The following is an 18343-nucleotide window of genomic DNA, read 5'->3' on the forward strand; positions in this document are numbered from 1 at the left end:
CGATCTAGGTTGCCAATTCTGATCACCGAAATGAGAGAGCGCGCGACTAGGAAATGCCTCATGCAGTAATTGAAATGTTTCACTCTCTCTAGCTGTATGGTACAATAACACCCCATTTTTACTAACCCTAAACTCTCAACTGTCAAATTGTTCTTTTTTCATGGCTGCCAACAATTTATGGAAAAAATGGTGGCAAATTCAAATCTTGCGTTAATTTTGGGACACCCTTTAGAAAGAAAATCAAATACATGCAAGGACTGTTATGAATAATATTATGTGCAAATTCTTTAATACACTCCTGTTTGTGAAAATTGCAGCACCACGAAGGACTTACGCGAGTGAGCTGAAAATTGAGGAAATGTAAAGTAAGGCGTGATATGCAAATGATTAGAATTGCAGACCGATAGCGCATGCGTATGAAGAGCAGCGCCCTCTGAACGGCGGATCGAACCGAATATAAATAGACGGCTGTAGCGAGGCGTGTATGATTATCGGTGGTTATATGCTAGAGTAAACGTTAACTGAATCTTTACTATGCCTATTCGACGAAAGAAAGTGAAATTTGAGCAAATTTTGGAGCTTGAACGGGGCAGAATCGTTGGCCTTCGTGAAGCTGGATTGTCTTATCGTGCAGAAGCCGCTCGTGTGCAGCGTAACAGCTGCACAATCATGCGTGTTTCAAAGCAGTGAACGAACGAGGGTCGGACAGCTCGGAAATCCGGGAGTGGACCCCGAAATGTGACGTCAGCTCGCGATGACAGACACCTGGTGCATATGGCGCTGACAGACCGCACAGCTTCTTCTAGACAATTGGCAGCAGAGTGGTCAACAGCTACAGGTGTTTCATTGTGTGCTTTATCAATTCGGAGACGTCTGCTGCAGCGTGGGCTGTGCTCAAGGATTCCTTTATACAGGATTCCTCTCATGCAAAACCATTGCCGCCTGCGGCTTCAATGGGGCAATGTGCATAGGAGCTGGCGTGCTGATTGGCAGCAGGTCGTCTTTTCTGACGAATCCCGTTTCAATTTGTGGCACCATGATGGCCGAATTCGTGTCAGGCGCTATGCCAGTGAACGGCACATTCCGGAGTGCATTATCGGACGCCACAGTGGACGAACACCCAGAGTTATGGTCTGGAGTGCCATAGCATATTATGGACGATCACAATTGCTACGAATTATGGGCAATTTGAACAGTACCCGATACATAAACGAAGTTTTACAGCCCCAAGCTATTCCTTTCCTGCAAGGATTGCCAGGGGCTGTATTCCAGCAGGATAATGCCCGTCCACATGTCGCCAGGACTGTCACATCCTACCTTGATTCGCGGCAGGTACAGCTTCTTCCTTGGCCTGCATATTTCCCGGATATGTCACAGATTGAACATGTGTGGGATTTCGTTGGGCGGCGTCTCGTTCGTGATCCTTGTCCTCTTGCTTCGACAGACGAACTTTGGTTGCGCATACAAACAGTATGGAATACTCTTCCGCAGGCAGATATTCAAACATTGTTTCACTCCATGCCGAGTAGTGTAGCAGCTTTTATTGCGGCGCGTGGTGGCCACACAAAATACTAATTTCTATCTTTTTTAATTGTTTGTTTGGTTTGAAAATGTAATCATTTATTTGTACTACTACTACTCAACTGTATATGAAATTTCATTCAACTATGATGCTTCCTTCATGGTGTTGCAATTTTCACAAACTGGAGTGGTACTATTCAAAACTACGTGCATTTCATCTCATTTTACGCGACACCTGTTGATGAACCACATTAGTCATTTGATGACCGCTAATCTTGGAAATAGCTGATTATTTTTTCTTTTTAAATATTGTTTTCAGTGAATGCAAGTAAAAAATGGCAATTCAATACGTATTCGTGGCGTGACACTGAAATATCCCTCTCGTGCCACCAGTGGCACGCGTGTCATAGGTTCGCCATCTCAGCTATATGGTATGATGAACCAAATTTTTCATAAATTAAAAAAAAAGAGTTACTATTTACTATTTTATATAATAATGCAAAACGATTTGTTGTTTTATAGCTTTGTAGCTTTGTTTTGTAGTGATTTGTCTAAATTTGATTTTTGCTTCTACTCTTATATACATAAATGGCTACCTCTGTGCGTAAGGATGTCCGGGGTAAACTTTAAAACTACTGGACCGATTTTAATCACTTTTTCACCACAGATAGCTACATTATCAGTACGAAACATAGGCTATAATTTATTCCTAAAAACTTAGTTTAAAAATTTTATGATGGAAAACAGTAAATTTCATGTAATTTCTCCATTTAATGATTAAATATAAAATCCATTGGTACAAAAATGTGTTGCCTTACAACAGCAATATTAATAGTAATCATAATGAAAATTTTGAATCATGGTTTCTCCTGAAGCAAACATGAATTGAAAATAAGTTAAACATTTGAAAACTTTACTTTTTGTCACACTTACGGAAACATAGTAGAGAGTTTTTTTTTTTTTTTTAAATGTGTGTGTGCGTGTGTGTGGGTACTATTTAATTTAATAAATATTGCTCACGGTTTCTTTGGGGGGGGGGGGATCTTAGTTTTTGTTAGTTCATATTTTGGAAATTCTTCGAATTTTTATATGCTTAAATGTCGTGTTTTCGTTTCTAATTGAATACTATTTCGTTATTCATACTTATTGCTATATTACTGTTATGGGTAAGGAAGAAGCTCGATTTTTAATCACGTCAAAATGGTGTGTTTTGAGTTCCTTCAGTTATAACAAAAAAAAAAGGAAAAAAAAACGAATGAAAGTAGCGATTGTTTCCCACAATTATTACTGACCCAGGCAACGCCAGGTATTTTTACTAGTTTTATATATAGTACTTCATATATAGTATATATATAATGGCGAATTCACTAAACGAAAAATGCTCCTGACATCACCAACAATCAAACAGCAACACAGCGTAATAATTTGATAATATTTTCTAGCAAATTTTGACGTGCAGAGAAATGCTTTGCTTTGACAAGGCTGAACTGGATCCGGTAACTTAACTGTTTTACTGGTAAGACTATGTCATTTCAGGGGAATGAAGAAACGAAAAAGTGATCAACAATGAACGCTGTCAACTGGAGTTCAGGGTTAATCCACTGGAGTTACGGCTAAAATTTCAACTATCAAAAAATATCACCAAATAAGTAATTCCTTCATTCAAATGTAGAAGCAGTTTTCACCCGTCATACCTTGACGGGAGATTTTCAAGTTAGTATTCAGATTTGATTATAACTTTTATTTCTTCCTTTTATATTTATTCCTAATGAAATTGTTACTATTTTTATAGTTTCTACCTTTTTGTATAAAATTGTATAATGAGGCAATGTAATGAGTTCATTTCTGTTTCTTTTCTTTTCTTTCTTTTTATAAACATTTCTATACCGGTAGCCAGTCTTAATATTGGTGTCCCGGTATTACGTTTAATAAAGCACCAGTTTGTTTTATTAAAGTGATCAGGTACTACAATTACTGTATGCATTTCAAATATAAACCTTGAATATTTCAATTTTTCCAAAACAATTGAATTTTCAAAAGAAAAAAGAAAAGGTATATATCACAGATAAGATAAAGTCAAATAAAACTCCTGCGTCGAAATCAACATCATTGCACTTCTGTAACAGATAAGATTTCACTCGGTGTTAGACTTAACATTTGGAAATGAACTCCAGTTAGAGAAACAACTTACGGAGAGGGACTTCAGACAAAATGGAGCACAGGTCAGTGAATCATAATTCTTTCGATTATGGCGTCATAAATAGTCAAACCGAACGATATTTTCAAAATAGACGTAAGATATGATGTCGTAGCATCTGATAAAGTACTTGAAAGCAGAATTCCACTCGATATAATCTAGTTAATAAATCTGTGAGTGATTTATGTTTGCCCGAGAGCATAGCAGATTAAGATTATTATAATTGAAGACTATGTACAGTCACTAAAGACTTTTTACACTGTAGTTGCTTGGTGTAGCAACATTTTGTAAATATTTAAATACTTTTCGACTAGTTTAAACTTTGTGACTATAATCAGCTCTGCAGCGGGGGGAAGAGGAGGGGGGGGGGTTGCTAGCTCAAATTTTCTTCCAGAACTTTTGACTTCAAGAAATGTTTCTAATCTGTTATGGTAGTTTTTATATACATTGACGAACTGTTATGATCCCGCCCCTCTCCCTAAAAATACAGGAGATAAATTCTGACTGCACTAGGGACTATAATAAAGGGTGTTTTTTTAGAGGTATAGAACTTTAGGTTCAAATAAAACACCGTTAAATGATATAAATCGCCATTAATTTGGCTTTATTCGAAAGATAATTCTTTACCATTTTTATTTAAATGTGATTTCTGGTATATGGCTACTTCGGCTGCCTTGGAGAACGTCTAATCGGGAAGTTCAATTTTCTATCACTTTTTGCAGCAATGGGGGCCGTATGTGAGTAATATGTGGCGAATGTTCTTGTCCAAGGCGTGAATCGTCTGTGACTTATCGGTGTAGACCTGAGACTTCATACAGCTCCACAAAAAATAGTCCAGCGTAGTTAAATCGTATGATCTCGCAGGTCAATTCACGGGTCCATTAAGCGAAATTATTCGTTCACCGAAAGTTTCTTTCAATAAATCAATTGTGACACGCGCTGTGTGGCGTGTTGCACCGTCCTGTTGTCTATTCATGATGAAATGACAAACCAAACTAAACACAAAGCAAGTGACAACTATCAAAATGGCCCACAGATCAAACAGTGTTCTATACCTCTAAAAAAAAAACAACCTTTATTTTCAAACACTTTTCGGTATTCTTCGAGATTCGTTGCAATACATTGAATACTGTGATATTGCATCGGGTACAACAACCATTAAGTACACTCAATCATATTGAGACGTATAACATAAAAAATATTTTATTTACGTATACTATTGAAATCTGTGCTCGTCTATCTCTCTTTATCTATATGTGTGTGTGTGTGTAACACTACTGTCAATTAGCAGTAAGTTACCGCCCTTAAGCCAGGACTAAGGTCAGACCTACATAAAATATACCAGACAGCCTGGTTATCACGTCCAGAGACTGCAGTTTCATTCTTATTAGGACTCCTCAGTCTGGAATAGTGAATAACCGAGCTAGAAGCAGATGTCACCTCATTGAAGCTGAGACTGAAAACAAACTGGTAGATAGAGTTAATTTACCTTACCAGCGCAGAGTGTCCACCACAGCATAGTGCGGCTCGACTCCTTACCCTTGGCTTAGGGGTGGTAACTTACTGCTAAATACTCAAACTTTGCCTTCAGTTCACGAGTCGAACCGCACCACGCTGCGGATACTCGCTGGTGAGACAAATTTATTTTATATACTAGTTTGTTGGCAGTCTCAGTTTCAATGAGATGACATCTGCCTCCGGCTCGGTTATTCACTTTTCCAAACTAAGGAGTCCTAATAAGAACGAAACTGCAGTCTCTGTATGTGATAATTGGTTGTCTGGTACATTGCATGTAACTACTGTCAATGTTTAATAAGACTTTCAATGTCTACCAAGTCAATACTGGTATCGCTTTATACATGACATCCAGGAGAACTCATTCCGCCCTATCTTACTACTCTAAACTTTACCGAGCAGGAGATATAAATTGATATAAATTGATTGGGTATACCATTAAAATCATATTTATTTATTTATTTGTTTACTGCTCCATTACTTCTGCACTTATTCATTCATGTGATAAAAATGTTTTTAATATTTAACAGGTTATACAGTCGAACTCGCTTTTAACGAGCGAGAAGGGACCATGATATTTGCTCGTTCTAACCGAGTGCTCATGAAAAACAAGTTCAAGAAAAAAAAACATAAAAATTAAAAATGTTTTTTTTTTTTAATGTCTTTCTGCACAGTATCGAAGAAGTTGGTTATTTGATTTGAACACCAACTTCTTCACATTTGTCGTTTTCGTTTTTGCGGGGTCGCTCCCCCCCCCCCCTCTCTCTCTCTTGACTTTCAGCTACAATATCCTCGGAAGTATATCTTGGAAATGAAAAAATTCTTTTCAACAAAGATATAGTTTTTAAATGCTCCTCCACTCCAAAAATTTCAAAAAAAAAATGGCTATGTCATCAGTAATATTAGAAAATAAATTTCATGTTTTTAATTTAAAAGTATCTATTCATAGCTAAACTTTAATTGCTAAACAGTTAAAGTAAGTGAATGTGGGGCAAAGCGAGTTTAGATAAATTTCATTTTTCAAAGTGAACCAATTTGAAATTCGTTTCCAAAATCACATTACACAAAGAAAGAACATTGTATTTTACCGAAAAACTTGTATTTAAATATTATTTTTTATTTTTGGCAATAAATTTGTACCTTCAAAAAAATGGTGGATAATTTTAACTTTTTTTTCATGGGACAAAGCGAAAATTAAATATTGTTCAAAGGAAATATTTCTCTTTGGTAATAAAAAATATTTAAAAAAAAATGAATTAGTAAATAAAAGAACCAATGAATAAATTAATGAATAATAAAACAATAAATGAAATTAAATTAAAAACAAATGAGTATATTAACATATGCAGGGGTGGAAAATCAAAAATTCACTTCTGTATCAGCTTTGTATCCACAAAAATGGCAATTTTGTATGAGAACGAACAATTTTTATCAGTAAAAACAATATCCTCGGAAGTATATCTCGGAAGTTAAAAAATTCTCTTCGACAAAGATAGTTTTTAAATGCTCCTCCACTCCACAAATTTCAAAAAAAAAAAGAGGCCATGTCATCACTTGGCCTTATGTTTTATGTCTTATCTCTAACTTTGGGTTGAATTCGAAGTGTTATTGGAATTTTTCCAATAATAGAATAATCTTGTCTCAGAAGGAAATCAACAGACGTTAAATGAATTACAAAATTATTGCTTGCTTTAAGCGGAGTTTGCTCATTAAAAGCGAGTTTTGCTCCCATAGACTTAACATTGTACCAACCAAATCTTTTTAATATCCTCGCTAAATTCGAGTTCTCTTTAAAACAGGGCTCGCTATAAACGAGTTCAAATGTTTTTCGTAAGAAAAATGTTTTTTTTCCTTTTGGAGCAATCATACATGGGGCAAAGTGCAAAAATTTTCACTTTTTTGAAGAAACAAATTTATAGTCAAAAATTGAAAATACTATTTCAATGTAAGTTTTATTACAAAATATATTGTTCTTTCTTGAAATACAGTAATTAAAAAAAAAAAAGTACAGTAATGAAAAAATCCTATTTTTTCATTTTGTAAAACGTAAGTTATCTTAACTATTTAACTTTGCCCTACATTTCCGTACCTTCCGGGGTCTCCAACAGCTTACTTGTGTGGAAAAGGGTTCTTGAGTTGGACTTATCTGAAGGGAAAGCGGAGCCAATTATTGGCGAACTTTATAAACAAAAACAAACCTAACATCGTTCTTATTAATTATTTTCAAAGACTTTTCTACTTTAATGTCCGATTAATAAAAACTTTAATACAATGGCCATTATAATAAATTTTGTGTTTTTACTTTAAATTATCTATTTGAAGCTAAACTTTAATTGCTATACAGTTAAAGTAAGTGAATGTGGGGCAAAGCGAGTTTAGATAAATTTCCTTTTTCAAAGTGAACAAATTTGAAATTCGTTTTCAAAATTACATTACACGAAGAAAGAACATTTTATTTTACCGAAAAACTTGTATTTAAATGTTATTTTTTATTTTTGGCAGTAAATTTGTACTTTCAAAAAAGGTGAAAAATTTTAACTTTTTTTTTCATGGGACAAAGCGAAAAGTAAAATATTGTTCAACCGAAATATTTCTTTTTTGTAATAAAAAATATTTTTAAAAAATGAATTAGTAAATAAAAGAACCAATGAATAAATTAATGAATAATAAAACAATAAATGAAATAAAATTTAAAAAAAAAATGAGTATATTAACATATGGAAAAAATAAATGAGTGAATAAAATAGTGAATGAATAAGAAAATATTACTATGAGACGATGAATCAAGAATATCACCTTCAAATTAAATATCGTCCTGGGAGTTAAATGGTGAAATATTTACTCCGCTTTTAGCGCCACCAATCTGGTAATATTTTAACTACGTAGTAACACATGTAGTCTATTCTAGTTAGGAAAAAATACCTCTGAAGATCAAAGTTTAAGATAGTACAAGCAATTTTCATAAATTGACACGTGTGTATGTGTGTGTATATATGTATGTATTTATTTATGTGTAACTTCCAAATGTATAAATTCCATGAGAAGTTTATCAATCGTTGAAATACACGTTATCTGAAGATTCTTTTTTCTCCATTTAATCAGTAAACAAAGAATTAGATTTTTGTTTAATTCCTTTAATTCCGATTGTTTAAATAGTCATTAGAATTGCTAAGTTTAGTTTTGACGCTATTTCAGAATTGAAAAAGAAATTGAAACAGAAGCAAGTCGTTCACTAGAGATACTGGATGATATTCTGAACCAATATGACCACGAAAAGAGGGACAAATCAAGTCTTACTATGCGGTATGTGGTACTTTTCAATAACATGTGAGGCAAAATAACGTAAATAACATTGAGAAGCAAAGGGATGCAAGTGTATTTTTTAATGTTTTGAGTAAAACGTGTGCCAAGTTTAAACTTCAGATAGGTTTTTCATAGCAGCATCTGCCAGGGCTACTAGTGCCATCTCTTGCCTAAAAAGGAGGGGTTTCCTCTAGCATTCCAACTAGTTCTATCCAAATTAAATTTTGACACTTACATCCATTTGCTTCTATGTGCTTCATTTCTTCCTCGTCGTTCCAGGTAAACTAATTTTTCAACGAAAAGGAAAATTATACCCATAAATATGCTCCGCTTGACACTCAATCCTCATAAAAAAAAAAATCAGAACGACAAGAATACAATAACTGAGTTTTTTCCCTAACCTTATTTTAAATGATTGTCAGATTAATAGTGGTTTAACGGCTGAATCTTCTTTATATGGGTTTTATTTAGTTCTTCATTCCTAGATTTAAGTATTTTGGTGTAGAGGATTTCCTAAATCATAGTTTAAATATCATATGTTGTTTTTGTTATATGAAGTTAGAAGTTCTTACTGCAGAACTTAAAATGGACACATCACAAAACTCATGTAAGTTGCCTTTGGTTCTTACATGAGTTTTGTGATGTGTCCAAATAAATACGGGTACAAATAAATACGAGTCGCCTCAGAAATTCCAAATGCCCATGGAACTTGAAATGGGCACATCACAATACTACTGCAAGGTGTCTTGGATTCTTACTGCTATTCAAAAAAATAAGAGACGCATCAGAAGTTATGTCTGATTATGAAACTTGGAATGGACGCGTCACAAATTGCTAAAAGTTGCCTTGGATTCTTATTATGGTACAAATAAAATGGAGTCACACCAGAGCATTTACCTGCCCATATAACTGAAAAAGACACATCACAAAACAGCTTAAACCTGACATGGATTCTTACTACTATAAAAATGAATACTAGTCACATCAGAAATGTCAATTGACCATGGAACTGGAAGTGGACACATCACAAAACTGCTGAAAGTTGCCTTACAATCTTACTGCTGTACGAATGAATATGAATCACATCAGTAACTCCGACTGTCCATGAAACTTCAAATTGGCACATCACAAAATTACTGAAAGTTGCCTTGGATTCTTACTCATGTGCAAATATAAATTACCATCTTTTGAATGGGTACATACATTTGAATTCTTTTCTGAAGAATACAATAAGCCATTAATTAATATTTTGCTCAAGAAAGGCAAACGTATTCTGCCATTCATATTTTACGTTATGTCTTCATAAAAATAATTTTTTTTAGGTGCCAAAGGGAACAGCGAAATAAAGATATGGTCCTTATTATTCGGAACATTTAAAGATTCTTTTAAGCTAATTAATATATTTCATCAAATATAAAAATAATATAGCATTTTAAATGTTCCAGACTTGTCAGCGGATATGAAAGAAAATATCTTTTATAGTAAAATCCAAAAGTTTAAAAAATATTTATCTATCTGTATCTGGGGTTAGCTACTGACGAACAGCTGAAGATCGGTACCAACGGATTCAAATAATGATGGGAGTTTATTTCGCTTGGTCTTTTTTCTGTGGAGCATTAATCAATGCGGATATTAATTTAAAACCACAGCACAATATTTTCATTATTTTTGAAGGGTTTTTTTCATAATTTATTTTTTAAGCTAAGAAAAAGATATATGTTTCGCCCTTTCGCCGGACGAAAAAAAATTCTTTGCTATTTAATTGTTGAGGGAAAATATTTTATCCAAGCACCAGCACCAGTAATAGATTTTTTTTTTTTTTTTCGTATTTAAAACTTCCGCGTTTGATCATACTCTAATTTCTGTTAAAGATTATTTTGACCTTATTCTACGTGGATTTTTGAAGATTTTCGTCATTATTTTACAGAGAGATTTAGGAATATCCATACTCTACTGGGTATTTTTTGGAACTCTTGTCAATATTTTAATCAAAATTTTGAGTAAGCTATCCTTATTCCAATGGGAATTTTTCATTGTTGCTGAATTTATTTAGGAACTATTGCCCTTAATTTATCGCTGACTTTTAGAGAGTGCTCTTCTTAACATAATGGAGGTTGTTTAGGGACTGTTGTCCTAGTTTGATGAAAATCTTTAAGGATTATTTTTATTGCAATGCTCGAGGTTGGTGCTAAATCATACGGTGCATTTTTTTTCATATAGATATTTATATAAAGCTACGTGAGTAAAATAACTTTCTGTTTACACTATTTTCGTTGCCAACTTAATTTTCTCTAACTAAAATATCTTGAATCTTTTTATATTATTCTAGATTAAATATTATTCTTACATTTTATAGAGGACTTAAGAACGTGCCAGTGGATGCAAGACACTCTCTGGAAATACTAGATGATATTCTTGAACAGTTTGACAGAGAGACAAATAAAGAGGTGCAAACTAAAATCCATCCAGTTGCTGATTTAAAGTAAGTCTACATAAGTTTAATGAAGCATGTCTTTGAAATAACAGAATCTTTTATTTTTCCCTTCATTGTATAGATTTTTTCTTTCTGGCGTAAAACGTGTGAGTTATTTGGGTCGAAAACTTAATTTGTAAACAAACAGGGACACCGAGAGCAGAGGCAGACCCCTTGTCAATTTGGTTGCCGGGTTCCCTGTCCTCTTTAAAACTTACACTACTCCGATCTCGAACCTAGACCTCCCCAAGGGCCGGCCGCTAGTTTCCGACTAGACTGAAATGGCCTCTTGTCCACCCTGTAAACAGACTCGAAGTGAAGCAATATGGACACGGGAAGTTATGGTGGTATGATAATACTTTAAACATTTGAAGTAACGTCTGTGTTAATTTTCAACCCTTTAGCACTATTGCTGCGCACTTAAGCCTAGGTAAACATCCTGGAGAGTGTGATTGTACTTTAAAACATTTAGCATGGGGACAGAGAAGCCCAAATCAAAAATGAACACAAAAAAACCTTACCGGCTTTTTCTTTTTGATTGATGTAAATTTCGAAACATCTTTGGTGACCGTGGTGAGAAAGTGGGGGGATTTAGGGATCTCACTCTGAAAAGTTTTGAAAATGAGTTCCCAATTGCAGGTTATTTTTGACAATAATTTTATGGGGGTAAATTATAAAAGGGTGAGAGTTCAGGGGACCTCCTCCGGTAATTTTTGCAAATTAAAAGCCTAAACATGTATTTCAGGCTATTCTTGATGACATTAAAAGAAAAGTCAGGGTTTGGGAACTGTCTCAGGAAACTTTTTGACATTGAAGTTTTGAAACGCAATTTTAAGTTATATAGTAAGACAGAAGATGGGGAGTGAGTTCTTTACCTTCGAAAATTTTTTTTAAATGAAGGCTTTAAGTTTATTTCTATTCGTTGTTTGGTTATATCGCTCGGGGCCCGGGCGTCGGTTTGCCATCCTTCCTCTTCAGTCACATCCGGCATTGCAACGGATGCTTGAACATGATGGAAAGAAATATGTTCAAGTGATAAAATGCCTGTTCATGAGATCTATCTGGATTTACACGTTTGTTTCAAGAACTCAACGTAATTACACACACACTATTTGTAAAATCAATTGCCAACCTACTAATATTGCTTGTCTTATTTTCTTAAGTATTCGCTTGCTGTAAATTATTTTACAGATTTCCTGCATTTTTGAGCAATGGTTAACAACTATTTTTCACGAACCTATTTTATCGAAACACGTATTTATATATTTTAAATTCCATCTTGCAAAACAATGTCTTAAGACGTTCAGTCTTTCACTAGAGCAGGGGCGCCAAACCTACGGCCGGATGTGGTCCGCGAAGCCTATTCATGTGGTCCGTTGTTATGTACAATGTAACGAATCAAAAAATATATTCTGGAACCTTCCAGAATAACCGATTAACTTCATTCGTACGAATGATTGTTGCAAATTTGCAGCCAAATAGTTAGAAATCGATTGCTAAAACACAGATGTACACTTCATAGCAATAAAACAAGCAATAGTAATAACAACAGTTCTTGATTTGTAATTTTCTTTCATTTTCTGCGTTTCCCCATGTTACTGATTCTAAAAAAAAAAAAAACAGTGAAATATATTTTAATCTTTATATGTGTTCGGTCCTTCATCTTTGTATGATGCGATCCTCGGGTGAAAAAAAATGGACATCACTACACTAGAGCAATTAATGGTTACCTCATAAAGAATTTTTATCTTATTTCATTTAAATGCTATGTTTTTCTGCTTTTTTTTCTGTGACGATAATTCCAATGAAACAAAAGCGGGGCGTATTCTAAAATACAATCCGTTTTCAGTGCTATGTCGCTTTCATCAAGAAACATAAACCTTAAACATTTTCCATCACTCTTTACAATCATAAAATGTTCCCGAAATAATAACAATTTAATTGCAACACTTTTAGTTTCGCAAGTCTATTACATCTGAAGGGATAATGACGTAGAATTATTTAGCAGAGAACACGAGCGAAAAGAGCAGTGTCGCATTAAATCTACACTAAAACAGTCAAAAATAACTTCATTTTTCAAACGCCGATTTCAGGAAATGTTTTATCGTGGCTTGAGCCCTCATTGTTCTGATGGTGTTTGAGTTTTGGTAATACTACTTTAAACATTGTTATGAATAAATTCTTCAAGATTGTATTGTAAGCTGTTTGTTTATTTTCTTTAGAAATAGCTTAATTTTGTTTTTCATCAAACCGTCTGAAACTAATTTTAAGAATACATTTAAGGCATCCGGAAAATTTACCTTCAGAAGTATCGAAGTCATTAGACGCCCTTGATAGTGTTTTGGATGAATTTGAAAAAGAAGGTGGATTACATTCATTCAAACGGCGACGTCCTGCGAACAAAAGCGACTCCATCAGAAAGCCAAGGTAAGTTTTTTTTTTTTAAACTAAGTAATGACTCTGATGACAAAGAGGATACGTACTTCGTGCTGAGTTATTCATAAGATATGTTACACCAAAGTGGTGATTTCAAGTCTTTATTAAATTGGAGCCACTGCTTAGGGCTGTTCTTAAGTACACTCTCAAATCGAAACAACGGATAAACAAATAAAAATCAAGCCAGGGTTTCAGACAATAGTGACTCCTGCCATACTCAGCTCTCCGCTCCCAAAAAGTACTAACCCTGGAAAAGTCCAGACATGAGAAAAACGCACACCAAGAAGAAAAAAAAATATTTTATTTTGTTTCATCAAATATTTTATTTGCTTCAGCAAATATTATTATTTTGTATAACATGTGGTGCTTAGAATAAGTAATAAATGAAATATTTTCACCAAAAAAGCATTTCAAATGTAAAAGATGTAATGAAACATAGTTTCCATTGCTCATTTTTGGAACTACAAAAAGTGACATTTTTCTGAGTCCTTAATTCTACAAATTAAAAAAAAAAAAAAAAAAATTCTCAAAAAAAAAAACTTTCTCCTAAGTTTTTTTACAGGTTATCGATATTAATATTATAAAGCTGAAACGTTTGTTTGTTTGTTTGTTTGAACGCGCTACTCTCAGGAACTACTGATTAGAATGGGGTGGTTTCCTTCAGTCAAAAGTACTACTTTTAGGCATAAAAATAGATAGAATGAGTAAAAAAAAAATAAAAATAAAAATAATAATAATAATAATAACATGGACCCAGAAAGCACTTTCATTTTCCCAACAGTTTTTTTTTTTTTAATTATTTTTTTTTTAAATTTCCGATTTTTCAAATGAAGTTGTGGTCTTGATGACGTCACAAATGATGCACTTTGCCGCATTTTTCTACTACGTTTCCACGTTATGATAATCAAGCAGCGAATTGAAATTGCGCTCTACGCTTGCTATCAACCATACCGTTGCCAATGCACGTGAGTAAACATGCGAATTAAATATTTTGCACTGTGAATGGCAACACTGAATGGCATTTCATCATTTGTGATGTCATCGGCAGAAGCCGCAAGCAATGAAAGCGCTCCGATTTAAGTAATTTTTTAAAAATATTAAACGTAAACAAATTTATCAAAAAATGGTCAGGTCCTATGTTTTTAAGCATGCTCTTTCAGTAAAAAATACTTCTAAAATTTTGGAAACAACCCCATTGAAATATTCTTTTTGTGTAGAATTCTTTTTGTGTTGTTGTTCTTGTTGTGTTCATTTATTGAAGAAGGCAATAGGGTCATTCCACGAAAATGTCAACCTGCAGGCCAAAATTTCAAACTCAAACAATATTAATGTGCTATACATAATTTTAGAGATAACATTCTTAATTTTTGAATCTCGTAAAAAGCTTTTCAAGATGGATGCCGTGCGTAGAATAGTTACTGCTTGAAGATCTCCAACTACAACATGTAAATTTTAGCTATAAAGCATTCAAGAAACGCGACTTGTAATTTTTTAAGCATGCATTCGACGTAAATATTTTTTTTTTTTTCAGTTATTGCTTACATTTTGAGATTTTAGTTTCTTTAATTTCTTTCATTGAATTTTAATTTTTTTCTCGTTGAGTTTAATTTGAATTATGTGTTGAACGGCCTGTTACGTTCGTCACAAAACGTCGTATTTTCCTTTCCACACACTTTTTATAGGACTATAAAAAAGATAACATTTTTCTTTATTCAGCTCCCAGGAGCTTCCTAGAATGCATTTAAAATGCTGAATTTTTATTAAATTATTTACCCAATTAGTTATCAGCGTGACGTGTGTAACATATTGGTTCTGACGAACGTAATCGTTTGAAACAAACACTGCATCTTTCAAACGTTTAGTTCAATAAAAAATTAATGAAATGTATATTTTGAAATACTTGTTTTTTCAATGTTACTGTATAATATTTTGTAATTTTTACAACAATTAACTCAATTTTCAACATATATTTGAATTTTATTGGGTTGCAGTTTATGGAAAAATCGGTAGCTCAAAAAAAAGAGAGTTAAAGCAGAGCAAGAATGGCAGGTAAACAAAAAGAAAATGACAAGAAAAAAAGCAGCAGAGCGTATGCGAATATTACGGCAAAACACACACACACACACACACACACACACACAACGATAAAGAAAATCAAGACTGAGGAATTAAAAATGAGAAATCAGGAGATGAGAATCAATTGTAGAGAAGCTAGTAAGCTAGCTTTGTATTGAGTAGTAAACCAAAGCAACTTCGCCTTTCTCAACATGCTAAGTTTACGGAAAGATTCAAAAAGCACGCTCTTTCATGCAGTCCCGGGAAAAAATAGGCTTTTATATGTTATTTTGCTAAATAATAATAATAAGAAGAAGAAGAAGAAGAAGAAGAAGAATCCTCACATAAATAATAGTCGATGAGGAAGTAACCCGCGTGTTTCAACAATGAAACTCGCGCCACGGTATGATAATTTGATAATATTCTTTGGTAATGTTTGACATGCATGGGAAAGCTTTATTGTGACAAGGCTGAACTCGATCCTGCGACTTAACAGTTTTACTGGTAAGACTGTCATTTTAGGAAAACGAAGGAACCAAAAAAATTCGCAGCTCCAATGAACTATAGAGGCGCTGCAGCCACTGTCTAATGGCGGATGAAAAAGGTAACAAACAAATGCTGTAACTTATAACTTCCTTTGAAGATTAGAGAATGACAGTAATTTATCATAGTGTTTGTAGGAAGCTTTCTTTTCTATTGTTCTGAAATTACATTACACTATAAACTATCTGAAGCCTGTAATTTACCCCGAAGAAAACACGTAGAATGGAATGCTTTACCTTTTTCGGTAGTATTCTAAATCACAGCAAGGTAGCGTATTCGAGCTCTGGAGATGCGAATATACGCTATTTACTGAAGTTTAGGGTTAATCTACTGGTGTTAGGGTTAAAATTTCAACTATCAAAAGATTATCAAACAGGCAATCGCTTCATTCAAATGTAGAAACAATTTTCACCCGTCATACCATGACGGGTGACTTTCTAGTAATAATAATAATAATAATAATAATAATAATAATAATAATAATAATTATAATAATGTAATTACTGTGGCAGAAATGAAAGTCAAAAAGTTCCTGGAAGAAGCTTTCTTGAAAAAACAATCCTTACAATGGATATTGTTTTCGTTAAGATTACATTTGTTGATAGCTTTTTGGGAAAAAAAAATTCTTGTGTGTGATTTAAAAAAAAGTGTATTGTAAAGACCCAAGACAGAAGAAAAACTTTTATCTTTTCTTTTTTATTATATTCTAAACTGCCATTTCACCCGTACGTTTTCTCTCACGCCAAAATCTTTTATTTTTTCTGCGTCTAATTTAGGCATATTCACAACATAATTGTATATTTTAATGAAGAAAATAGATTAGAAACTGAGAAAACTAAAAAATAATCGAAATCCACCTTTTAGCTGTTGCCAAAAACAATAAAAAGTAATAGTAATAATAAAGTTAATTTTGATAATAAAAGTTAACAAACTTATTCAAGGCTAAACCGTAACAATGTAGATTACGCTCTTGAACTTGAATCAAAGAAATCCTTGAAAACCTGCATTATTTAAAACGTTTCAAGTGACTAAAATCCACAAATGTATGCTGACTTAAGACTTGAAATTAAATTGTTAATTTTATTAACAAAATTAAATTTAAACGCTGTCATTTTTCATTTTTTCTGGAAACAATTAAAAAACAACTACATCACTTCCGTCGCACAAAAATGTTGGGGATCAGAAAAGCAAAGCTCTCGCATAGAAAGTTTCACTTTAAAATAGAAGAGAAAAAAAAATAAATTTTGCACAAAGCCAATGAAAAAGCATTTATTTAATCCATGTTGAAAAATTGTTGATATAAGTGTTACTTTTAAGACAAAGTATCAGTGCTTACTCATTAATTAATATTTAGACACGTAACGGTCTAAAAAAAACTACTGAAGTCTTCACTGTGACGAACGTAACTTCAGAGTTACGCTCTTCAATGTTACGTTCGTCATACGTCATTTTTTGAAGAAATATTCATTTCTGTTACATTATAAGAAAAATGAGTATTATTCTGCATGAAAAATAAAGTTAATAAAATAACGCATCGCACTGTTTTTACAATAATATCTACCTAAACTTTAAAGAAATTGAGAGCTGAATTTCATGTTAAAAAATCAATTTTTCAAAAATGTTACATTCGTCACACTATAGTAATTTAGTTTCAAAAACCCAATTTATGTGATTTGTACTGTGTTTTATTGCATGAATATTACACATAAGTTTTATTCTTTCTCCAAAATTCTACAAAACCACAAGTAAATGATTATTAGACATTTTAAACTCATGAAATGTAACAAAACAGAGTCTCTGAATGTTACGTTCGTCCCTATGGAATGACCCTATAGGTTTTTTTTTTTTTTTTCAATCGGATTGACCGAAATATTCGTAATTGCATATTAAATGTTTAAAAAATGTTTAATTCTATGGATTCCTAATAGATGGTGGGGTAAGTTTAGTTCTATGAATTCGCTATCCAGAGTGCGCTGGTCATGGCCAACAGACGCGAACTGTTGCGATCGTCGCTGTTGTGGTCAACAAACGATTTTTGAATGCGATTTTTTTTTCGATATTTAGGTACAAAATTTGATTTTGTAGGTTTTTTCTATTGGGTTTTGTTCTCCTTATTTCTGCAACGTTCGTTTTTGTTCTTATAATTGAATATAGTAAATTATCTAAGAAAATAATTTGATTCGTCGTATTATTCAATTGTGATTGTTCTTTACAACATTTGTACTATACTATTGCTTATTTGGCGAAACATTTTAAACTGCAGTAAAAAAACCCGCATCACTCGCTAAAGGGCAGGGTTA

General features: G+C 33.3%; 1 protein-coding gene across 2 annotated transcripts in view; it reads left to right on the forward strand.

The window, feature by feature from the left end:
- Window positions 1–3689: 3689 nt before the first annotated feature.
- Window positions 3690–18343, forward strand: part of LOC129235177 (uncharacterized) — a 193223-nt gene continuing 178569 nt past the window's right edge. The window contains exons 1-4 of one of the 2 annotated variants that reach the window (XM_054868866.1): window positions 3690–3743; window positions 8429–8536; window positions 10893–11018; window positions 13293–13436. In XM_054868866.1, the coding sequence (XP_054724841.1) occupies window positions 3733–3743; window positions 8429–8536; window positions 10893–11018; window positions 13293–13436 (389 nt within the window). In that variant the 5' untranslated portion in view covers window positions 3690–3732. Of the gene's footprint in view, window positions 3744–8428; window positions 8537–10892; window positions 11019–13093; window positions 13157–13292; window positions 13437–18343 lie in introns of those variants that run through there. The other variant, XM_054868867.1, reaches the window with a different exon arrangement.

This window comes from Uloborus diversus, chromosome 2 (genome assembly GCF_026930045.1).
Source record: "Uloborus diversus isolate 005 chromosome 2, Udiv.v.3.1, whole genome shotgun sequence".
In the NCBI taxonomy this organism is placed as follows: Eukaryota; Metazoa; Arthropoda; class Arachnida; order Araneae; family Uloboridae; genus Uloborus; species Uloborus diversus.